The sequence below is a fragment of the Acinonyx jubatus genome, chromosome B2 (assembly GCF_027475565.1).
Source record: "Acinonyx jubatus isolate Ajub_Pintada_27869175 chromosome B2, VMU_Ajub_asm_v1.0, whole genome shotgun sequence".
Lineage (NCBI taxonomy): Eukaryota > Metazoa > Chordata > Mammalia > Carnivora > Felidae > Acinonyx > Acinonyx jubatus.
Window position 1 is genome coordinate 113,553,486 of NC_069385.1, and position 21,957 is coordinate 113,575,442.

The 21,957-nt window shown below is 50.1% G+C and overlaps 1 protein-coding gene and 1 long non-coding RNA gene across 5 annotated transcripts in view; one reads left to right on the forward strand and one right to left on the reverse strand.

The window, feature by feature from the left end:
* The window catches only part of BTBD9 (BTB domain containing 9), a 413,472-nt gene that overhangs the window by 381,849 nt on the left and 9,666 nt on the right, over positions 1-21,957 (forward strand). For all 4 annotated transcript variants that reach the window (XM_027057832.2, XM_027057831.2, XM_015069790.3 and 1 more), the window contains one exon: positions 7,500-7,578. In XM_027057832.2, coding sequence (XP_026913633.1) covers positions 7,500-7,578 — 79 coding nt within the window. The remainder of the gene's footprint in view (positions 1-7,499; positions 7,579-21,957) is intronic.
* On the reverse strand, positions 8,600-17,577 carry LOC128315646 (uncharacterized). Its single transcript, XR_008298627.1, has 4 exons — positions 17,366-17,577; positions 12,211-15,668; positions 10,555-10,692; positions 8,600-9,485 (listed from the first exon to the last, which is right to left on the reverse strand). It is a non-coding gene; the product is annotated as an uncharacterized LOC128315646 (long non-coding RNA).

Here is a 21,957-nt window from a genome sequence, read left to right on the forward strand (position 1 = left end):
TGATTTGCTTTTGCCCTGTCCAGAAACATTTAGATCTTCTGAAATTTCTCAATAATATGTTTTGTGTTCTTACCTATTGTAGTGACCATTCAGTGGGCTCTTTAACTTAGTAAGTTATGTCCTCCATATATGGGAAAATTTCTTTTTACTTTGACAGTATTATAGCTCATACCTTCTCTGCTCTTTTTTTCTGGGACACCTCCTAGTTGGATAGTGGACCTCTTCGTTGGTCCTCTCATTTTCTTATCCTTTTTCTTCTATTTTCTATCTTTGCTGTCTTGTTGGATGTTCCACAAAATTTCAACTTAAGCTAGCTTCATTAGATTATTGATTTCAATTCATAGCCTCAATTGATAAGAGCATTTTCTTGTTCTCTAAATATCCCCTTTCATATCATCTTATTCTTATTTCAAGAGTGTATGGGGCATCTGAGTGGCTCAGTTGGTTAAGCATCTGATTTCGGCTCGGGTCATGATCTCACCGTTCGTGAGTTCAGGCCCCGCGCTGGACTCTGCTGACAGCTCAGAGCCTGGAACCTGCTTTGGTTTCTGTGTCTCCCTCTCTCTCTCTCTCTCTCTCTCTCTCTCTCTCTCTCTCTCTGTTCCTCCCCCACTCTCACTCTGTCTCTCTCTCAAAAATAAATCAAGATTACAAAAAAAAAACTTTTTTAAGAGTATAATAATTCTTTTATCTATCTGGCAGTGTATAGGGGTTTATTCCTGAAGTTTTATTCTGTCTACTGAATTATAACTGTATCTTCTGAATTATTTTTCTTTTCTCTGTGCTTTTGGTCTCTCTTTTCCATGTTAGGATTTTTGGTGATCCTCGACTGGCTGTTCTCCTTCAAACCTTAGGCAATGAGAAAGCTGGTTGGAAGATTTTCGTGTGAGGGTGGGTTTGCGGGCTTCCTTCTGGGTTATCAGACAGGGATTTGGTGTCTCACTGGGAGATCCCTGCCTGATCTCATTCAGGTCCAGCACAGCAGCTGCCTTCTGTTTCTTCTCACCGGAACACTCTTCCAGATCCACGTGGCCATTTACTCCGCTGGCGTAGGTCTTCGCTCACTTGTCACGTACCAGAGCGAGCCTCCTTAAATATGTTCTCTAAAAGCAGTGTGCACTTCTGAATCTGCTTACACTGCTTTACTTTTCTACTTAGCCCTATATTTATTTGTCTCTTTCTCCCACGAGAATGTAGGCTTCTTGATGGCAGAGTCTAAAATAGGGCCTACTCCATAGTAAGCACTGAATAAGTATCTATGGAAAGCAGACTGGAGGGACAGGAAGAAAGAAACTGGATAAGTGGCTCTTGGTCTTTCCTCTTGGGCTGGTTAGAGTCTCCAGAGGGATCCTCCAGAGGGATCCTCCGGTGTCTTGCATGGGGATTAAGCCTGGATCACGGTGGCCTGAAAGCCAAGACAAGGAGGGTGGGGACTGGAAGTCTCACCATTTGAGACATTCACTTCATGTAAATCCTTCTTCATAGACCCCTAGGTTCCCACCCTCTACTGTGCCTCGATCCCCTGGAGTAGACCCTCTCTGTTCAGGGACTCCAGAGTGAAATCTCTGTCTCCTGCCAAGGTGGGAGAGGGCTCATCCCTGCTGTAGAGGAGGAAGGAGAAGGGATATGGGGGGTCAATTTGCTCCTTTCACCTACTTTCAACCAGTTCTCGTAGTTGAGTCCCCTGTATAACCCCCACCTTCAAAGGTAACTGATAGTGCAGGGACATGAGCTTTTCTAGGGTTCTGTAGTGTGAATCTACTTGCTTCCTGTGCATTGTCTCTCAGGCGAAAACACAGAGAGGGTAATGTGTCTTCACTGTTTCTCTGCTTGGGGTGTGTGCGTGCGCGCGCGCGTGTGTGTTAGAACACATATATTTAATATTTGATATGATGCATATATTAGATTTCCTTACTGCCCTTTTAGTGGAGGGAGCAAAGATTAACCTGTGTGTTCAGTTTGCCATGTTTAACTGCCAGTGTGGCCCTGGCCATCTCCCCAGTGTTTACCAGGTCTGCTCCAAAAAAGTTCTGACCCTGGCATTCTCTTTATAGCAGAGGCATCAGAATCACATAATTTTCCAGAACCTAAAAGACCAGCTTCCCTTGGTACAGGATCTACAGGACCCCCAGAGAAGGTAGGATAAGGCTTAGGATGGAAAGCCAGTCTCAGCTGAGTCCCGCTGCCTTCCTTTCTCTGGTGGCCCTTGTCACCAGAGCCATTCACACAAGCCTGGCACCTACAGATGGCCGCTGTACCCCTCCCCAAGCCGGCAGCTCTCCTGTCCTCTGCTCCCACAAAGACGCACGTGTCCCCGGAGCCAGCGGCACTACCTGGCAAATCCACATGCCCACCGAGGGACTGACTCCACCTAGCCCCCTAAGTTTTATATTTGCACTTTGGTTAACTCCACCCCTGGTAAATTCTTTCTCGTATAAACACAGGCACTGTTTCACTGCCTTTCTTCTCCCTCTTTTTTTCTCTATTTCAAGAACTGTTTAAAATGCAGAAAAGAATAAGAAGTATTATAACATTCACTCACATACTCATCCCCAGAATTGACTGTAGTTAATATTTCTCACATACACTTCATCTTTTTTATTTTAATCAAAGAAATAAAACATTCCAGTTAATGATGAAGCCTCCTTTGTACTCCCGTCAGCAAACCCATTCCTCACCCTCTCTCTGAGACAACCACTGTCATGAACTCAGCCTATCTCCTTCCAGAATATTTAAGAATATTTTGTAAGCATGCTTGTTTCCATGAGTAACGTGTGCAGCGGTAGGGGTGGGGGGCACATTGTAGATGCAGTCCCCTGGCTTGCCTGTCAGTACGACCCCGTGTGTTCTCCATGTCTCCACGCTGATCTGTGTGGAGAGGAAGCACCTAGGGAGCCTCTTCTTCGCTCTTCCATACGTGAGAGTATGAAGACAGAACAGCAGCCGGAAGCCACTGTGCGCCCACCGTGTGCCAAACACCGTCGCCCCATTGAACCCTTCCGACCAGTTCACCGCCATTGCATGTAGGGACCCAGAAGTCAGCCTGCGATCTGCTCACGCGCGTGATCTCCAGCTTGGCCTCACGGTACCAGCACATAAATGAGGTCTGAAACTCGAGGACCCAGGCGACAGGGATTAGTCAGTGCCCCAGCCTCTCGGTCAGAAAGTTCCTCACTGTGCCCTTGGGTGGAAAGAAAACAGACAGCCATTAAATCTGGCTTCTGTTGACTCTACACCTGGTGGCACTGGAATGTGGACAGATTGCCTCTCTTTCTGCCTCAGTGTCTCACCTCAGAAATGGGATTGCAGTTGGCTGCCTCGGTACCTAACAGATTGCTGGCAACCAGATGTGATAGATCATGATCGTGAAGCACTTTGTGACCACACAGTGGTCTGCAGACAGAGGACAGCTCCTGGCCTACTTTTTCACTCCTAAACAGACCACCTACCGTATGCCAGCCACAGGCGCCTGATTGCATGCGCCTGACAGTACTTAATCCTTCGTCAAGCAGCAGCTTTAGAGAGACTGTTCTCGAGCTCTTGTTTTTCTGGCTTGTTTAATTACCACTATGGCAACAACATCGTTTTCTTCCTTTTTTTTTTTTTAACTTCATATATATAGTATTTCAGCCTCATTATGGGTTAAATTGAATGTTATGGGTGGGTCTGGAAACCCAACCAAAATTTATAGCTTTATTTCTCTGGAAAAATTGCTTCCAAGCTTCAAACAACCAATTACAAGGGAAGCGTTGGAACACCACCAGTTTGTGAGTTGGGACCAATGCACTGTTGACATTGTTCTCTCCATAGTTCACAGAAGGATAGCTGATCTCCCCAGAGAGATCAGGAAGCCCCTAAGGGCCAGCACTACGTCTTGCGTGGATCCCCTGGAACACTCAGGTGCCAGGTTCAAGAGTATATTCAAGAAATGCTTGCATAATTCCTCCAAAGCCCAGCCACCTTGACTGCCTCCAAGAAATGGGTGCTGATGGGGTGCCATGGGTACCCCTGGGAACCTCTGCAGTAGTCAGTAAATCACATAGTAACAAACTTGGTGACTCCCAGATGAGGCCCAGGAAAGCAGTGTGTCCTGTCCAGACTCTTTTGGCTGAATAGTAATTTAGTAGTAATAACAATACCATCTCCAGTAGTAATAACAGTACCATTTTTAGTGCTTTAGTACTTAGCACATGGTTCTAGATGTTTTATACTTGTTAATATATTTAATCTTTACCCAAAAAAGCTAGATATTTTTATTATCTTCATTTTACAGATGAGGAGCCTGAAGCCCAGAGAGGTTAAGCAGCTTGCCTAAGGTCACAGAGCTGGTAAAAGTGCAAAACTGAGATTCTGACCCAGAGCCCATGTTGTCAACCAGTGTGCTGTACCACCTCTAGTTCATGAAGGGCCAGGATCAAAGCCTCCTGTCTTGACTGTCACCCCCCTTGCCCTGCCCCGTTCCCCCCACTAGAAATATCTTGCATAATAATATAGCGTTGGCATGTTCACTTGCTTCATGTCACGTGATCTGTGTTAAAACCTTGAGTAGTAGGCAGGACAGGTACTTTTCAAAAATGCTTACCTCTACATTCTACCAAATTCAGACAGTGCAGAAAAGTACAAAAGTACAGTAAATTTCTCTGGGAATTCTTTCATCCAAAGCTAAAATCCTGATCAACATTTGACAAACATTCTTTCGGATCTCCCTCTGAAGACATCTGTGTGTAGATACATATTTACACTCCCCGGTCCTCCGGAGCGCACTCCAGGTGAGGTTACTTCTGTAACCGGGGGAGCCTGTTCTTGAGCCTGCAGCTCAAGGCGGGGAGTGGTTCCTGTGGTCGAGAGCCCCTCCTGCGAGTAACAGCTTGGGACTTCAGTCCAGGGTAGGGCTTTCTGTTTTAGTGTAAGTGCTTGAAGCAGAGACCACATGTGCTTTGACACCCGTTGCTCCTGTGCAGACACTTCCTCCGTCACCCAGTCATGGCCGTGAGCCAAACTGGGTGCCACGCCCCTAAGACTCCGTTGCCTCCCTGGGCATGCTGCCTGCTAAGGAAGGGACTCAGGGTACTTGGCAAGGAGGGATATTTTATACAGCTGTCAGTAAAGCTCAATAAATATGGCAGTGGAGCCTCGTGTGGACTGAGTGATGGCTGTAGTTTCCTGGCGCTGTGAGATCGCGGCTCAGGCAGCCGTCCTCCAGTTGCACGGTGATTGCATACACGGCCCCAATGTGACAAGGACTTCCGGGGCCACCTTATCATGTCCCCATCGAGCAGCATTTAAAGTTGTTTGCAAGAAGTTGAGGGGAAATGGGATCTGATACTTGGGTAGGGAGAGATGCTCATTACCTCACCCTAACCAGCATCCCTTCCTCCTGATATTTTGTTTTAGGGTCGGTATCCAGTTTTGCTGAAAATGAAATCATCTTGCAACTCTCAGGCTGTGTTAGTGAAAATGAACTCTAATGTGATTAGATATTAATGCGGTGTAATGGAGGATTGGTATTAAATTGAGGCCTTCTGATCTTATTACTCCACAAATGCTCCCTCCCGCTTGGGCTGCTGCCCTGCCAGCCCTGCTTCCCCAGGCACAGGCAGGGGGCACACGCACCCAAGCCGTGAGCCCGCTGCCCAGGGAGCCCGGCTCTGCCCAAGGCGACTCCCGTGAGATCTCCCTCCCTTCACTGCCTTGGGCTCCCAGCCCTGTTGTGAGAGGAGGACAGGTGGGACCTCAGGAGGCATCATTTGGATCCCCCAGCACTCTCAGAGCCACAAGCATGTTGTTGAAGACCGTGAGCCAAGTTTTACCTCTATGTCCAGAAGCACTTAAGGATTTTTTTGATAGGCATGCAGCTAGAAATCTAAGAACACAATCTGCACCTCCTCCACACCCAGCCCCTCTCCACTCCAGTCATTTTTCTGAAACCGATTGGAAGATAATAGTTGTCAGCGGCTGCTGTCACTTGTCCTGGCTCTGTCTCCCTTTCCTGGAGGGCTGGTCTGAGAAGCAGGCAGTGGCCCAGACTCAGTGTGTGCTTCCCTTAGGAACAGGGATGGGCCTCTGCTGCCCCACGCAGCGTGGACCCCTTGCTTCCTCTGACCTGCCAGAGGAAGGATGCCAGTCTGTCTGTCACACAGCTCACCTCAGAAGTGACAGGTTTGCCTGTGGGAGCCCAGGCCCGGGGTTGAAGCCCCACAGGGCCTCCCTCTGTAGCCCTGGCCCCAGCCCACGGGCTGCATCCCATCCAGCAGACTCACCAGGGGAGCCTCGTGGGTGTGGGAGCAAAACACCCCTCCCACCCCCACCCCCACCGAGGACATGGGCCAAGAGTGCAGTCTCTGGGGATGATCAGATGGCATCACCTTCACATATGAATGATAGCATTTTTGCAAAGAGAATGATTTTTCTTATGCTGTTTCCAGAAAACTGCTTTCAGAGGCACAGACTTTGCACACAGGATGGTAACGACTTTTTAATGACCTGAAGGGGCCTGGGTGTCCGGGCAGCAGTGAATCAATCTCAATGGGAGGCTCACAGTGAGAGAGAAGATGGAACACCTGAAACCAAAGGGGGAAAAAAACAAACCACAAATACATATATTTTCTTTGGTAGCATTGCTTGGTAATTAGACAATTACAGGAAACAGCTTCCCAGCAGCTGGCATCTCCACTGTGTGAGCGGAGGAGGGATGGCAACAACTGTGAACTCCTCACATTTATTACAGAAAATATTATTGGAGTTCACAGTCGTGGGTGCCGAGCTCTCCTCGAGTGTATTCTGATGAGCTGCGAGCCTTAAACCAAGAGCAGAGCTCCTCCTCTCGGGGTTGCTTCAGAGCCTGCCTGGCTGGGCTTTAAAGCAGCTGTCTTTGAGCCCGCCCAGAGACTGGCAGGTCCTGAGAATAAGCCCTTGGGGGGATGCCTTTGGAAGCAGGAAAGGGGGGGAGGTGGAGGCCTGTGGAGAAACTGCCTCTTCTTCCCCAGGTGCCACCACTTGCACTCATGGCAGTGAGTGAGCCCCTCCTCCCCCTCCCCTTGCCCTGCCCTGCTCAGTCCACATTCCTGCCCTGGTTCAAAACTCTCCTCCCAGAACCCACCACGCCTCTCAGGCGCACGCCCATTCAGCCAACAGGCCCGTTTCACAGATGAGGAAATGTGTTTTGTGAACTCTCACTGACCTTGATCACTTTTCGGCCTCACAATTGTTCCCTCGTGAACTTGGTCTGTACTTTGTGTGTGTTGATGGGGGAGCTTTATGTGAGTCCCAGGTTGCCTTCACAGAAGGCAGGGACACTACATACTGACTGCCTTCCTCAGGCACACATGAGGGAGAGCCCTGTTCCCATTCCCCTTCCCCACCCCCCACCCCTGCCACCTCACAGGCCTCCTGAGGATAGAGGACAGGCACCCTCCTTCCTCAGCACCTGGCTCCCCCTGCCTGCCGACAGGGTTAACCGTACAGTCTAACCAGGCAAATGGTTGTGCTTCCTCTCACAGGTCCTGGCAATCTGTAACTTTTGAAAGACAGCCTGCCTCGTTCATCCGAATCGTGGGAACACACAACACAGCAAATGAGGTAAGGGTCTCCTTTCATGAAAGACGCTGTGCTGTTTCATGATGTCCAGGTAAATGCTACATCCCGAGTTAAGTGGAACTGTTTGTTCTCCCCGCTAATGGCCTGTTGTCCAGACAGCTCGGTACAGAAGGAAGTCCTGCTCCTGCACAGTGGGGATATCATTATCATTTCTAGATGTCTCTTCACTGGGAAATGAGAGCCAACTCCTATGGCTTTGCTTACTCCCACCAGCCTCCCTGTGGAATCGGCAACCACAGAGACCTTAAGAGGTCAAACAACCCTGTCCTCAAGTCTTCTGCCCTCCCAGACGACAGCTATTTCAGAGGTCCCTCAGTGCTCTGAACATGGTGTTTAAGGGACCCCGGCCCCACGGGACCACCATGGAAGACAGTTGCTGGTTTTCTCTGCCTGTCTATTCTGTCCTGGGCCAGACTGCACATAAATGTTTGTGAGTGGGCCTGTTCCTCCACTGGTGTCCAGGTCTGGATCGTCCCAGCAGATCATGTTGTTTGTAGACGTCCCTTCATTTTTGGATTTAACAGGGGGAGAGTGGGCAGGTTGTTTCCCCCCCATTTTGGGTACCCACAGTCAGGGCAGCAGTCAGGTGATGGGTCTGAGCCTCAAACCGCCAGGCTGTTTTCTCGGGAATGTAAATGGCCCCAGAAAAAATGCACTGGATCCCTTGGATCAGGAAAGAGAAGACAGTGCCTTGGTGAACAGAGAAACCAGGACACTTGAGTGTGAGGGAGGGCATGATCCATAATGACACTAGGACGGCAAGTGTAAACCAGACATGAGCCAGGCACGCCTGGACCGTCATCCCCTCAACAATATGGATTTCCAGTGAGCTCACAGGGGCACCTGCGGATTCAGTCACCCCATTTAAGATGTGAATAGTGTCAGTCAACTGTAAGTTCATTACTTACCTTTTCTGTTCTTTGGGTGTTGAGTGAGCACTAGTGGCCACTCTGTTGATTTCATCTGCTTATTACACCCTTGCTTTTTATACAGTCATGAGTGTTGAGTGTGAACCTCTGAAGGACTGCTAGTTAAAGGCAGGAATCACGGGGTGCCTGAATGGCTCGGTTGGTTGAGCGTCCAACTCTTGGTTTTGGCTCAGGTCATGATCTCATAGTCCAGTGGGTTGGAGCCCCATGTCGGGCTCCATGCTTCAGCATGGAGCCTGCTTGGTATTCTCTGCTCCTCCCCCCACTCTCGTTTGTGTGTGTGCATGCTCTCTCTGTCTCTCTCTCTCTCTCTCTTTCTCTCTTTCTCAAAATAAATAAACTTAAAAAAAGACAGGAATCATAAGGAACAGGAAAGCTGGAACTCAAGAGGAAATGAAAGGCGTCAAAATAGTAACCATTCTGTAGTTTTCACCTCAACATGGTATGTCTCAGCTCTACACAAGACTGGCTTCGTGGGCATGTGACCAGGGCAGTTGTGTGAGGCTCCACACCCAGAAGGGGACTCTGTGCTTGGGGTTTATGTTCTCCAGCACCATCTTGAATTCTTCACAATTTTACCTGTGAATTTGTTTTCATAATGGGAGCCCCATGGGGACGTGGGGCACTCACCAGGGGCCGGGAGCCTCAGTTTACACACAGGCCCACCTCTGCCCCCTCTCACCTTCCCAGGACAGGTTCTCAGCCACCCACTGACCCCTGGTACCTAGACCTGTCCAGCCTCCCCCTCCTAGCCTGACCCATGCCTCCCACCACACTCCACTCCCCCTGGAGGCCCAGCGTGTTTGCAGGGAAGGTCAGGGTCTGGTGTGACTCTCACCTGAGTCACGGGATTGGGCCCCAGGCGCCTATGTGGGTCTGCCCCGGCCTCGGAGTCCCCTTGCCCAAGGGATTGCAACATTAAGTAGCAAAAGAAAACCCTGTGTCCAGTCAAGAGAGGAACTGTGGGAGAAAACATAAAGCTTTATTCCTGCTTTTTTGAACAGAAGGCTCTACATTTTCATTTTGTGCTGAGCCCTGCACATTACATAGCTGGCCCTGGGTTCGTGCATTGTGGTTGTCAAATCAGAATTCTCCAGAGCATACCAGGGTGTTTCTGGTACTTCAACTCACATTCTCCAAACTGAAAATATTGTGATAATTTATACTCATTTTGCCTTTTTATTCATTTGCATTTGCATTTTATTCATTTAGAACAGTGTGCCTACAGTGTGCTTCTTAGAGAGCAGAGCTTATAAACAGTAGTCTGAAACTTTCTCTCTTACCTCTTCGTTTCTAACCAAACCTGAAAATTATAAAAGTAAACAACTTGATATTTGTTAAGGCACAAAATTAAAGAACTCTAAATATCAGGTCATAAAAGCACTTTTTTTTTTTTTGATGAGGCAACAAAAGTAAATTTGAATCTGAATCAATGTATATTTGAGGCCCAAACCAAATACCCTATTTTTAAAATTTTTTTTCTAATCTTTTTAAAAAATTGTAATTTCAGTAAAGTTAACATACAGTGTTATTATTAGTTTTAAGTGTACAATATAGTGATTCAACCGTCCCATACATTACTCAGCATATTTTTTAAATTTTGCCAATAAATCCCAATTTTTTTGCCACTTATACTTACATTAAGTTATGTGTTTTTTATTTACCAAGTTGGGAAACAATTTAAATTTATCTTCACATAATATATCAAGCTAAAATTGAATATTTTTCATGTGCAGTCACTTCTCATATAATACATCCCCAAAAAACAAACCAGTTCTGTCTTTAATCCCTACATGGGACTCTGCAGTCTAGTATTCCAGCAGAAGGAATTCTAGGTCAGAGAAGGCCAGGGAGCACTGGGATGTATCTAGGAGGGTCTCCCGGCACTCAGCCCCAACACTGTCACCTACCTCAGTAACCAAATGAGGAATAATTTCCCATTACAGAACCCTAAAGTTGGAGTGCAAGACCTTCTCTTCCCCAGTGAGTTTCCAGAACTGTCTATGCAGGGAACTCCAAGTACACTCACCAGCCCATCTGTACAGGTTGACTAATTAACCGGTGATCTGTTGCATCTGCCTGAGCAGCAACTTGCCATGCTGCCTGACTGAGTCAGTTATTGTTCAGGGAAAAAAGCCTCAATGTGGTGTTGCCAACTGGGAAACATCTGAAATCATAACATGAATAATGAATGGGATCATAAGGCAACACCCACAAACTGTCTTTCTCAGAGCACACAAGAAGACACAAAAGTGCTGAATCTCCCTGAGTGTCAAGAATCTAGCACTCTCTCAGGGCCCCTGGGTGGCTCAGTCAGATGAGTGTCCAACTTCGGCTCAGGTCATGATCTCATGGTTCTCAAGCCCCAGGTCAGGCTGTGTGCTGACAGCTCAGAGCCTGGAGCCTTGCTTCAGATTCTGTGTCTCATTCTCTGCCCCCACCCCCTTGCACTCTGTCTCTCTCTCTCAAAAATAAATATTAACCAAAAGAAATTTTTTTCTTTAAAGAATATGGCAGCTCTCAAAGCATTCTCTCCTACAGCATACTAGTTTTGGAAAAAGTATCACCTATCTTAGAGAACAGTGGGAATGTGTCTAAGTTGGGGTGGTGATGTTCAGAGGTGTGAGAGACAGGGCTGTAGTATGGGAAGAGGGGTGACTAAGGTTGGTGGGGCAGGACTCCTGGGGAAGGCAGCCCGGGAGGAGAGCCTTGATGGCACAGCCAGCCAAGGAAAGGAGGCTGGGGGCAGAGTCAGGAAACCAGGATGGCAGGGAGATGGGGTCCAGGGTAAGCCCATCTCTAGTCCCATGGAAGCCAGAAATCTGCCATCAGGATATTGGGGTCTGGGCCCCTCTGTCTCACAGTTGAGGGTGGTATAGGGAGAAGCAGAACTTCCTCAGCCTGTCACTGCTTGTTTGCCAAATGACACCTGTGGCCTTCATTTAGTCAGAAGCGGGACCTTTAGATACTGAATGTTACCAAGCCACAGGCTTTGTGCTAATTTCAAGAAGCGTAGATGGGATTGGTTTTGAGCATGTGTGGGTAACAGAGAAATGTGGGTAACTGCCACATCTCCCAGGGAAGACTGTTTTCTGCAGGTGCTGCCCCCTCCAGGGAGAAGGTCTGACAGGGGATGGCAGGGAAGGCCCAGCTCAGAGGTTCCTCTGACTTGAACACTCCTGGGGGGCGCGGGTGGTCTGTTTTGGCGGCAGGTGGAAAGTGGCCCACACAGTGTGTCAGTGGCTGGGGCTACTAGCAGCTTGCGGCTGTGGTGCTGGCACCTACCCCGATTCCGGATCCCGGCTGCTGCTGGAACAGCAGAGGCCTCTGAGCTGAAACAGCCTGGGATTTCCTGCCCAGCGTGGGTGTGCGTCCCACCCCAACCAGCCAGGCCTTCCTGCACTCGAGGTCTGCCTGCGACCGCTGCATGTTAATTTCCCCGCTTCCCTGCGATTGGGCTCTCAGGTGACAGCAGCCTCAGCCACTGTGGAGGTTCAGATTTCTTGATCACCTGTTTTGGCACGCTTCTGATTTCCTGCAGCATTTCATCCCTTTCCTCTGGGAAGTGTGTGTCTGCTGCTGGCATCTGTCTCTCATCTATCCTTTGTGAGCACCGCAGCAATGAATTCATTTCATCTTTTAGCTACGTTTACGACTTCTGTCAATAAATTTCCCTAACGCTTACCTTACAGACTCCACCGCTGCCTCGTGTGACCTCCCGCTCCTCGTGTACTTGGCATCATCCTTGTCACTTATCTTCGCTTCTTACGCTTCCTCTCGCTCCCCGCCAGCGTGTGCTCTGTCATCCCCCGCTCCGCAGCCTCCCTGTGCTTGGCGTGTTTCCCACACGGCTCGCGTTTCTCCCCTTTACCCTCGGTTGCCTTTCTTGCATGTCTTCTCTGCCCACTCGCGGGGTTTCCTTTGTCTTCTTGTCACGCTTGGCACTAGATGGCAGACACGCATCTTTTAGCACGCCCACCCTCTCATCCTGCTCTCCTTCAGTTGTTTCCATTTGTCTGATTCTCCCCAGGGCCAGTGGCCCGAAAGGTCCTCCTGGGCTGTTTTCCTCAGTCACGTTATGGTGGCCTCAGCCGCCAGTCTGGCAGTCGTGAGGTCGTTCCCGCGCGGTTGCCCATCTTCCTCAACTGCTAATCAACTCTACGTGTTCAGGAGGCAGGTACTGCTCAGCTTTCTGAGGCTCTCTTGTCTGGAAACGGTTGCAACCCGGGCCTTGTCAACAACACCACAAACGTCACGGCAGATGTCCAGTTTCAGCTCTGGAGACCGTGGAGGAGCCCTGCTGCTTTTGAAGCAGCACCTCGCGTGGACCCCTTCGTTTCCATTTCATTAATTACCGTAGCAGGGCCACAGAGGGACACACCTCCATCCTCAGAGGCCAGACGAGGTCCAGACAAGAGCTGTCTGCAAATCTGTCCGTGTATTAAAGGAAGTAGAAGTGGTACCTGTTTGTTCTTATGGCTTGGATGGGAACCCGGGTTTGAGAGCACGTTCTGGAGCGATTTTTCAGTAGCCAGAGAGCTCAGGGGCACAGATGGCCCCTGGGGGCTCAAAAAGACTATAGAAAAAACTAACTGTCTGCAATATAGAAAGACTGGGGTCCCGCTCCCAAGAAGCCACATGCAAACCTTTGCCAAGTCAACAGAAGCTGAGGATAGGGCTGATGGTCCATAGGCTGCTCTCAGGGTCCCACTTCACCTACTGTGTGTGTGCAGCTGAGGAAAGAGGCTGTGTCATATTTATCTTTGTGTCCCAGGCACCTCGCATGGGCCTGGTGCGCATCAGCATAGAGTACCTGTTGGCTGAGCGAGTGAAGGAATTGTTCAGTCTCCCTTGTGCATCAGTCAGCCACGTAAAGGGTTCAGTAATACAGGTTCTCACCATCAAGAGACTGTGGTGGTCTAAGGCAGACTTTCTGTAGTCACAATGAAGAGTTTCTTAAACCAGTCACTTTTGTAAGTGGAAAGGTAAATAAGCCACATACCTCAGCATGTCTTAGTTCAAGACCCTTTATAATGATGATTCTTATTATAAATTATAAAACAAGAGCTCATGTGTACTGAGCACTTACTGTGTGGCAGGCTCTATTCCAAACCCTTTAGGTTTATTACACTATCTAACCGTCATATGGAAGTAGATTCTACTCTCATTCACTTTTTAAAAATGAGGTAGCTCAGGGGAACCTGGGTGGCTGTCAGTTAAGCATCCAACTTCGGCTCAGGTCATGATCTCATGGTTCGTGGGTTCGAGCCCCACGTTGGGTTCTGTGCTGACAGCTCAGAGCCTGGAGCCTTGCTTCAGATTCTGTGTCTCCCTCTGTCTCTGGCCCTTCCCTGTTCGTGCTCTCTCTCTCAAAAATAAATACATATTAAAAAATAATAATAAAGTATTTTTTTTAAAGTGAATTAGCTCAGTACCAAGTGTTGGCAAAGATGAGCAGTGGGCAACTCACATCCAGCGCTGTGAGAGTATGACCTGCTGTAGTTGCCGAAGAGGATGGTTTGGTAAGATCTACTAAAGTTGAACATCTGCATGCCTGCCCTAAGACTAAGCATCTCACACTCGTGTGTGTTTTCTAAAGAAGCTCTTCTGCAAGAATGAAAATGTTCACAGCAGCACCGTTCGTCCATACCAGACCGAAGTGGGACACCACCCAGTCATCTGTCCAGGGAGATGGATAAGCCAAGCCTAGTACGTCATCCAGGGGGCTGTGATCTACATGATGAACATCACAGCATGCCAAGGGAAAGAAGTCAGATACAAAAGAATACGTAAATTAGGATTATGTTCTTAAAACTTCAAGAACAGGTAAAAGTAACCTATCACATTTGAAGATGTGGACACAGGTGGTAAAACTTAAAAAAAAAAAAAAAAGCAAAGGAATTATTATTATTAAAACCAGAATTGTGGCTTCCTCAGGGTGGGGAGGCTTGGATCAGGAAGGGCCGGCCATGTGGAAGGACCAAGGTACACCAGCAATGTTCCTGGGTTCTTGAAAGTTTGCGTGGCTTTCATTACATAGTTATTCAACAAGCTATGCATTTGCATTTGCATGTACTCTTTGGTGCGTGGTTTTCACAGCCAAAATGTTTCAAGCAAAAAGGAAAATTTGATGAGGAAACTAAAGCCGAGTGATGTTAAGTGACTTGCTGTGTCATGCTGCTGGTGAGTGACAGAGTGAGGATTTGAATCCAGGTAATTGATCTTTTTTTTTTTTTTTTTAGTCTGTTTTTGAGAGAGAGAGGGAGCGCGTGAATGCACAGAGAGGGAGGGGCAGGGAGACAGAGAGAATCCCAAGCAGGCCTCACACTGTCAGCTCAGCTCAGAGCCTGACACGGGGCCCAAACTCACAAACTGTGAGATCGTGACCTGAGCCGAGATTAAGAGTCGGACGCTTAACTGACTGAGCCACCCAAGGTGTCCCTGAATCCGGGTAATTGGTCTCTCAAAACATCCAGGCTGCTCTGTCTCCCACAAATGCATAATAAATAGTAAAGCCACAGAAGTGAGCCCATCTCTGCTGTGGCACAGTCAGACTTAGCAAGTGGCTTCTGTGGGCACACTTCCCGTGCCAGCCAGTGCCTAGGAGAGAAACCACGGCAGGGCCCTTCCTTAGAGGGATTTCAGCCTCGCGCCTGGTGGAAGTCAGCCACGTGAGGGGCGCCTGAACTCGTGGCACCGTGGAGGGCAGCCCGCGGCGGAGATGGCAGTGCGGGCTGCCAGCCCAAGCAGCACAGCTGGCGTGCGTGGATGCGGGGACCAGGTCCGGAGGAGGGGGTTTCCTCATCCGTGAAATGGGTCAGATGACCCTGGCCCTGGGGACCCCATAGACACGAATGAGATCGTGTCGTGGAGGGTTGCGGAGGGTGGGCGATTGCAGACTGCCCCGCGCGCTCCGTGCTCGCCGTGGCAGAATAGCGGTCAGCTCACGAGCTTGCCGCAGGAGGGTCCTGCGCACGCCGGCACCAGCAGGACAGAGTGTCAGCAAGTGGCTGCTTGAGCTGCCCTCCAGGACCACTCAGCGCAGAGCCCGGAGTGAGGCAGAATTTATTTACAGGCTTCTGTCAGGCCGGTGAGTGGCTGTGGGTCCCAGTGCCATCCTCGTTCCCATAGCAACATGTGGCTCTAGTGAAGGGAAAAAAACAAAAACAGGGAAATGGGCTCTTTAGAAACAAAACAAAACGAAAAAGGCTCCTTCCTGGCCTGGTGATAATTATTTCCCAGAAACCCCCACCAGGTCTGATCACTCCCTCTCTGGTCCCCCCAGCATTTCCCCAGCAGCATCCTCTGGAGGCTGTGCTCTAAGCTTCCAAAGGCAGGTGCACGTCACAGCAGTCATAGGCTGGCTCTCAAGGCCAGAACTTCCGGTCGGTCGGCACCAGAACTGAAGCAGACATCCCAGCGGCAGAGACGCAGAGAGATACAGAGAAAGTGGACCAGTGAGCCTCTCCCTCGGAAGACCTACAGACAGAGACGCAGTGTCAGCCCTCAAACTCCCACTTCTGTCAGGGAGAAGGAACCGGGCCATCTGGGGGCGTCATGTGGCAGTGATGGGGAAGGGATGTGCACAAAGAAAACCTACTCAGGAAGAGAAATAACGAGCACAAGCCAGGTTTCAGGTGGCACCTGGATGCCCTGTGGGGTATATGCAAGATGGAGGTGGTATTTGCAAGGGCGGGACCAGGTGTGGGCCAGAGACCAGGGAAGCACAGGAACAGCAGGGCCCGGGGATGGGGACAGGTAAGCCAGCCTGGCACCTAGGAGTTTGCTTAATTAATAGAGGCTTTGCCTGGGTCCCGCACTATATTGTCCTTTTTTATTTTTAATGTTTATTTTTGAGAGAGGGGTGAGCAGCAGAGAGAGAGAGACAGAGGATCTGAGGCAGGCTCTGTGCTGACAGCAGAGAGCCCGATGCGGGGCTCGAACCCACGAACAGTGAAATCATGACCTGAGCCGGAGTTGGATACTAATTATGAGCCACCCAGGTGCCCCTCCACCGCACTTCTTGAGAGCAGAGACAGTGTCATGGTATCTTCGTGTCCTAGCACCCAGCCCTGTGCCCCACACACAGTGGCCCCTCCATAAATCAGACTGAGGGCCATAGCTACAGTGCAGTGTTCTGAGGAAAATAAGCTCTCAGGAATCACCTGTGACAACTTGCATCTGAGGAACGAGGGGGAGCTAAAGATTGCACCAGGCTGTCATCCCCATGACCTTGGAGAATGGCAGGGCTTGGTGGCTGGGGGAAAGTCTGTGGAAGCATTTAGTTACAAGATACTGTAGGGCACAGTGAGCGGGAGTTACAGGTGCCATCCACACAAAAATGTGGATTTAAGGAGTACACATGTAGCTCGCAATCCAGGTCAAGTACCTCAGAAGTCGGGCTAAGAAGAAAGGGCTGGAGAGGGTCTAGAAGCTCTGAGAAATAACCCTGATGTGCAGGCTAGCAAAGTAGGGAACGAGCAGAGGAGGAGAGAGCAGAGGGTGGAAGGAAGGGAGGGAGGGCCTCGTGGAGTGTGGCCCAGGAGACCCCAGCACTGGTGCCAGCCCCCCCCCCCCCGACCAGCTCTGTGACCCCCCCCAACAAGTCACTTCACTCCCTGGCTCTCAGGACACTTGTCTTTGAAATAAGGAGAGTGAATTCGATCTTAAATCCGGTCTCCTTCCCAGTGAGACAGAAAAAGCAGGAAGATACTTAATTTGTAGCATCATTACAAAAGAAGACCTGTTCTAGGCATCTTTATTCTTAAATGCCTATTATGGAAGACTTGCTTGGGAAGAGGGAAAACGACCCAGCAGTGAGCATGTGTCATTTCACTTACGCTGCCATCCACAAGGTCCTCGTGTGTGCCGTGCTGCAGCCGCACCGACTCGGCACCAAACCACTGCCCTGGGAGGCGGCGCCTGAAGAACCTGAGTGGGTGAGGCGTGGGGCCTCCCAGCAGCGAAGAAGGGAGATAACCCGGCTTGTGAGGATAATCTCGAATGGCGTCCTAGTGCCGAGCCAGCAGTTAGCAGCCGGCCCGAAACCTCCAAGCAGACACACATCACCTGGAGGAAGTGAAGAACTTTCCCGGAAAGCTGGGGCTACGCATGCCGGCCTTCCGGGGCTAGTGGCCACAGACAGACTCTCCCTTGATGTGGGAAGGGGGCCTTGGTAAGGCCACACCTGCCAGGCTCTGCCTGGGAGCTAGAACATTTCCCGTTTCTGTTTCTTAGTTTTTCAAAAATAAAAAGAAGCCACTAATACTCCAGGGCCAACTTAATTACGAAGAGAGAGTAAATCGCTCTCCCTGCAACTCTGGAGTGTGCACACATCAAAAACGGTAACTGGGGATTGTGGGGCTGCCTGTATTGATAGGTAGTGGAAAGACTCTTTTTCCGGAACCTTCCAAGCAGTGAAGTTCCAGGGATCTGTGGGTGCCCTGGCCTACATGAATATGGGAAAGTGATACTGGAAAGTTTAAAAACTTGCCCTATAAAAGCAGTGTCACCAAGAAATGTACTTCTATATGTATTAGGATTAAATATTTGTGCAAAACGATGTTGGCATCCTATCATCCGTAAGCAATGCTGAAAAAGTATTGTTCAGAATCTGGAAATGTCTCCCTCTGAAGAGGGTTTCTTAACTGAAAACAATGGTTTGGGCTGTTCAGATGTACAATTACAGAACTTTTGTTTATAAAAAGGGGTGTTTTGTCGGAGACACTTGGACTTCATTTTTAAAGGAACAAAAAGTAAAACATCCCCGCAGCCTGCAGAGGGACTCTTGACCTCTGCCCCTGAGGTGAGTGTAAGAAAGATGTCAGTTGTCACCAGCGTCAGGATCTGTCAATGCTCATTGAACGCGCAGTGGGTGTGGGGTGAAGAAAGATCGGCAGTCTTCAGGGTGGCATAATTCAGAAGCCATGTCTCTGTGTCTGACTTACAGGCAGATATCACTGAGAGGTGGTATCTATTTTATAAAGATATGTCACCTTGGAAATGTAAGCTGAAAGCTTGGGTCAGGAATCCTATTTGTATTGGTTGGCATGAAAGCAGTCTGTGAAAATTACTCAGGAGAAACCAGAAAAGCAAGGTAGAGCCACGGATCAACATTTATTAAATTTTCCCAATTTCTGCTACAGTTCACGGCGGACTCTTAGTGCAACTTGGGAAAATTAGCAGAGGCTTCTCTGCTTCTAAAACCCTTGAAGATGTGTCGAGCACAGCATGCTTGGGGAGTCCCTGTAATGAAAGGCGGCAGACAGCGGCCAGCCGAGGAGCCAGCCCCGTCACCGAGAAGAGGCCGGAGTGTTTGTGCTCATCCTTTCCAGGGTTCACAGGGAAAAAGAACACCCCAGACTATCTCAAACATGTCGAAAATTATGGCTCCCAGAGAGGAAAGGCAAAATGATAATAAACAGCAGCTACCAAAAAAAGGACACCCGGATAGCGACTAAGGCTGTGTCGGATTCATACACACGACTACATTCCAAATTAGCCGGCTCCTCTCCAGGGATAGATCCAGAGGCCATTGAAGCTGGTTCAGCGAAGGTGCCCCTTTGTGAGCGGCGGCAATCAAACAGGCTAATGGGATACATGATTGCCGAAAAGGGGAAGGGAAAATGATGCGGCGGCGGTCGTAATGGTTTTGCATAAATCAGTAGTGCGACTCTGCCCTGTATGCCTCATTCACTTTTGGTCACATCCTTTCCGAGGGGTATTGCAGTCTTGGGAAGGTTCGCAGGAAAGAAATTGAATTGCACAAGCTTCTGAGTGAAGAGAAACTCAGAACCTGGCTGTTCCACCTAGAGGGAGGCCAGAGGTGCACTTGGGCAGAGCAGCCTGAGGGTGTGGCAGGCAGGCGGCACACTTCCGATGGCACCCCGCGCCCCCGAGCCATCGCTCCCTCCCCTCGTTTCCGTGTGAGAGCAGGGGCCCTGCGGCAGGAGGAGGGAGGCGCTTCAGGCCCCTTCCGACCAACGACCAACGTGACCGCGACCCCCGAGGAAGGAGCCAGTTTCCCCGCAACAGGCTCGCCTTCCACCCCGGCTCCTGAGAACAGTTAGGCCCCCTCTCTGGGTGCCCAAGTTCCCGACGGGGAGAACCCCAGTTTTGCACGAGATGATGGTGGTGAGGTGCCATAGCCCAGGACGTGACGGGTGTTGGCTTCGTACTGTGTTAGGTTCAGCTGGCGGGTGGGTGGATCCTCAACCACAGCCCAGCCTGCACACTGTTCTGCAGACGGGTGAGCCGGCTCAGAGCTGCTTGGCCCTGAGGCAGAATGCCACGACGCATGTGACCCTGGGCACACTGCTGCCTCCTTTGCAGAACAGTAAACTCCTACAGGCAGGGGCACCCCTGCTTAGCGCCTGGTCAGTGTTTGTGCTCAGTGGGGCAGTTGAAGTGTGAAAAACAAAAGCAGGGAAAGGATCTGAAGATGAGGACGGGCCCTCGGAGGTTGGCTGAGCCGGGAGCCCCCTGGGACCCGCTGCTGCCATCTCTGCCCTCCCAGAGAATCCCCGGAGCCTTTTCTTTCCTGTGTCGGTCTCACCTCATCTGTTACCCAGTTCTGTTACTCTTCCTTTAAAAAGGACTCTTTCTGTTTATCCCAAATTGCTAGTCTACATCAGGGGGTTTCAGTGTTTAAGGGTTTGTTGTCATCTACCCTCCTCCTTTAACCACTTTTATTAGTTGTCACCATAAACATGTATTTCTTTTGTACTATTTTAAATTTAGTCCCTTTTCAAGAGTCTCTTCTGTCCAGAGCCCCTGTCCCCTGCTCCCCACCCAGGTCTGGCCAGTCCCTCATGGTACTGCCCTGGGCCATGACCCCACTGCACCCAGCCTGCACCCTCCTGCTCTCTCCATCATCACCCTCCCCACCAAGGCTAGAGCTACAGTAGCCTCCCCTCTCCTGCTGCGCCAAGGGCTCCCTCCTCTGGCCTTTCCTGCTTGGCTGCCTCAAGCTTCCCGACTCAGCTCTGGCATCTCCTCCCCCAGGAAGCATTTCCGACTCCCCCGGGCCGGTTGGGACCCCACCACACCCTCATGGCTCCCTGTAGGCCCAGAGCCATTTGCCTGTCCACTGAGGTGTCTGCTGTCCTCATCAGATGATGCACCCTCTGAGGGGCCAGGACCCGCATGGTGGGCATGCAGGTGGTGCATCATAAGTGTTGTGGAGTGAATGAATGCACTCAAACCTCCTGACCTCCAAACCCCATTCACCCGGTTCCTCTAGTCACACCTGCCACTTGCCGCCTATGTGGGGCTCGCTCTGTCCTCAGCGCCTGGCACGCAGAGGCACCCTTCATTTCCCGACTCCCGCCCGCCCTTTGCCTGCTCGTTCTGATTCCCACTGCACGTTTTACCTCTTCAGTGACTCCAGTCTCTGGGTAAGACTTACCCATCTTTCCATTTGTAAAACACCCTTTTCCACTTAAAATCCTCACTACACCAGTTTGTGACTTAATAAAATTAACTGTTTCTTGTGTGCTGCCTTTGAATCTGGCAGAGCCTGCTCGGCTCCCTGGAGATGCTCAGGGAACCCATGTTAAAGTTAATTGGTCCTTCAGCGACACTCAGGATTCCAAGTCCCAAACTGAAGCTCAGCTCAGAGGTGGCCCCATCCCCCCGGTCCGGTCACATGTGCGCCCACCCCAGGGCCGCATGAGCACAGTCAGGCAGCTGGGATTTCCACGGCCTCCGGTCTGCCCTATCTCAGGTGGAAGGACTGACCACTGGTGGCAGGGGAGCAGCGACTATGATTTCTCAGGGAGGAATAGCCAGAGCAGAACACAAAACAGCCAGTGGAGATTCGCTGTCAGCATTGTGAGGTGTGTTGGGAATAACAGCCGTTTGCACTATTATTTTAAAACAGGTGGGTCAAATGGGCTAAAGACGGTTGTGCAGTCAGCATCACCCAAGTTAAGAAAGAAATGCAGGCTAGGAGCAGGAATGACAGTGGAAATGAGGGCAACAAGAAGCAAGCCAGCAAGCATTCATTAGGCACCCACTCCATACAGTCTTCCCAGGCTTCACCAGCACCATGCAGAGCAGATGGTAGCGTCGCTGATGTGGACCCTTTCCGAGGTGAGAGCCATGTTCTGAAGGACCAGCTTGTTAGCGCCCAGCCTCACTGAGAGTTTTTTAAATTTTATCTTCCAATCCAGAATTTGTACTGACGTGTTTATCATTGTGCAAGGGCTGCATGGGAGAAAGGGCAACCACACCTTGGTCCTTGAGTTGCAAGGTTGCAAGGTGGGTAGACAGAGGCAGGAGGGGGCCGGGCTTTGGTAGGGAGCCTAAAGCCTCGCAGGGCCTGTGGGGCAAGAGCTCACCCAGAAATTAAGGACACTGAGGAGAAGGAGGGGGATAAGTCTCAAGTCAGTGCAGGGATTAGCATCAGCTCAGGGGCCTGAGGGATAACCTC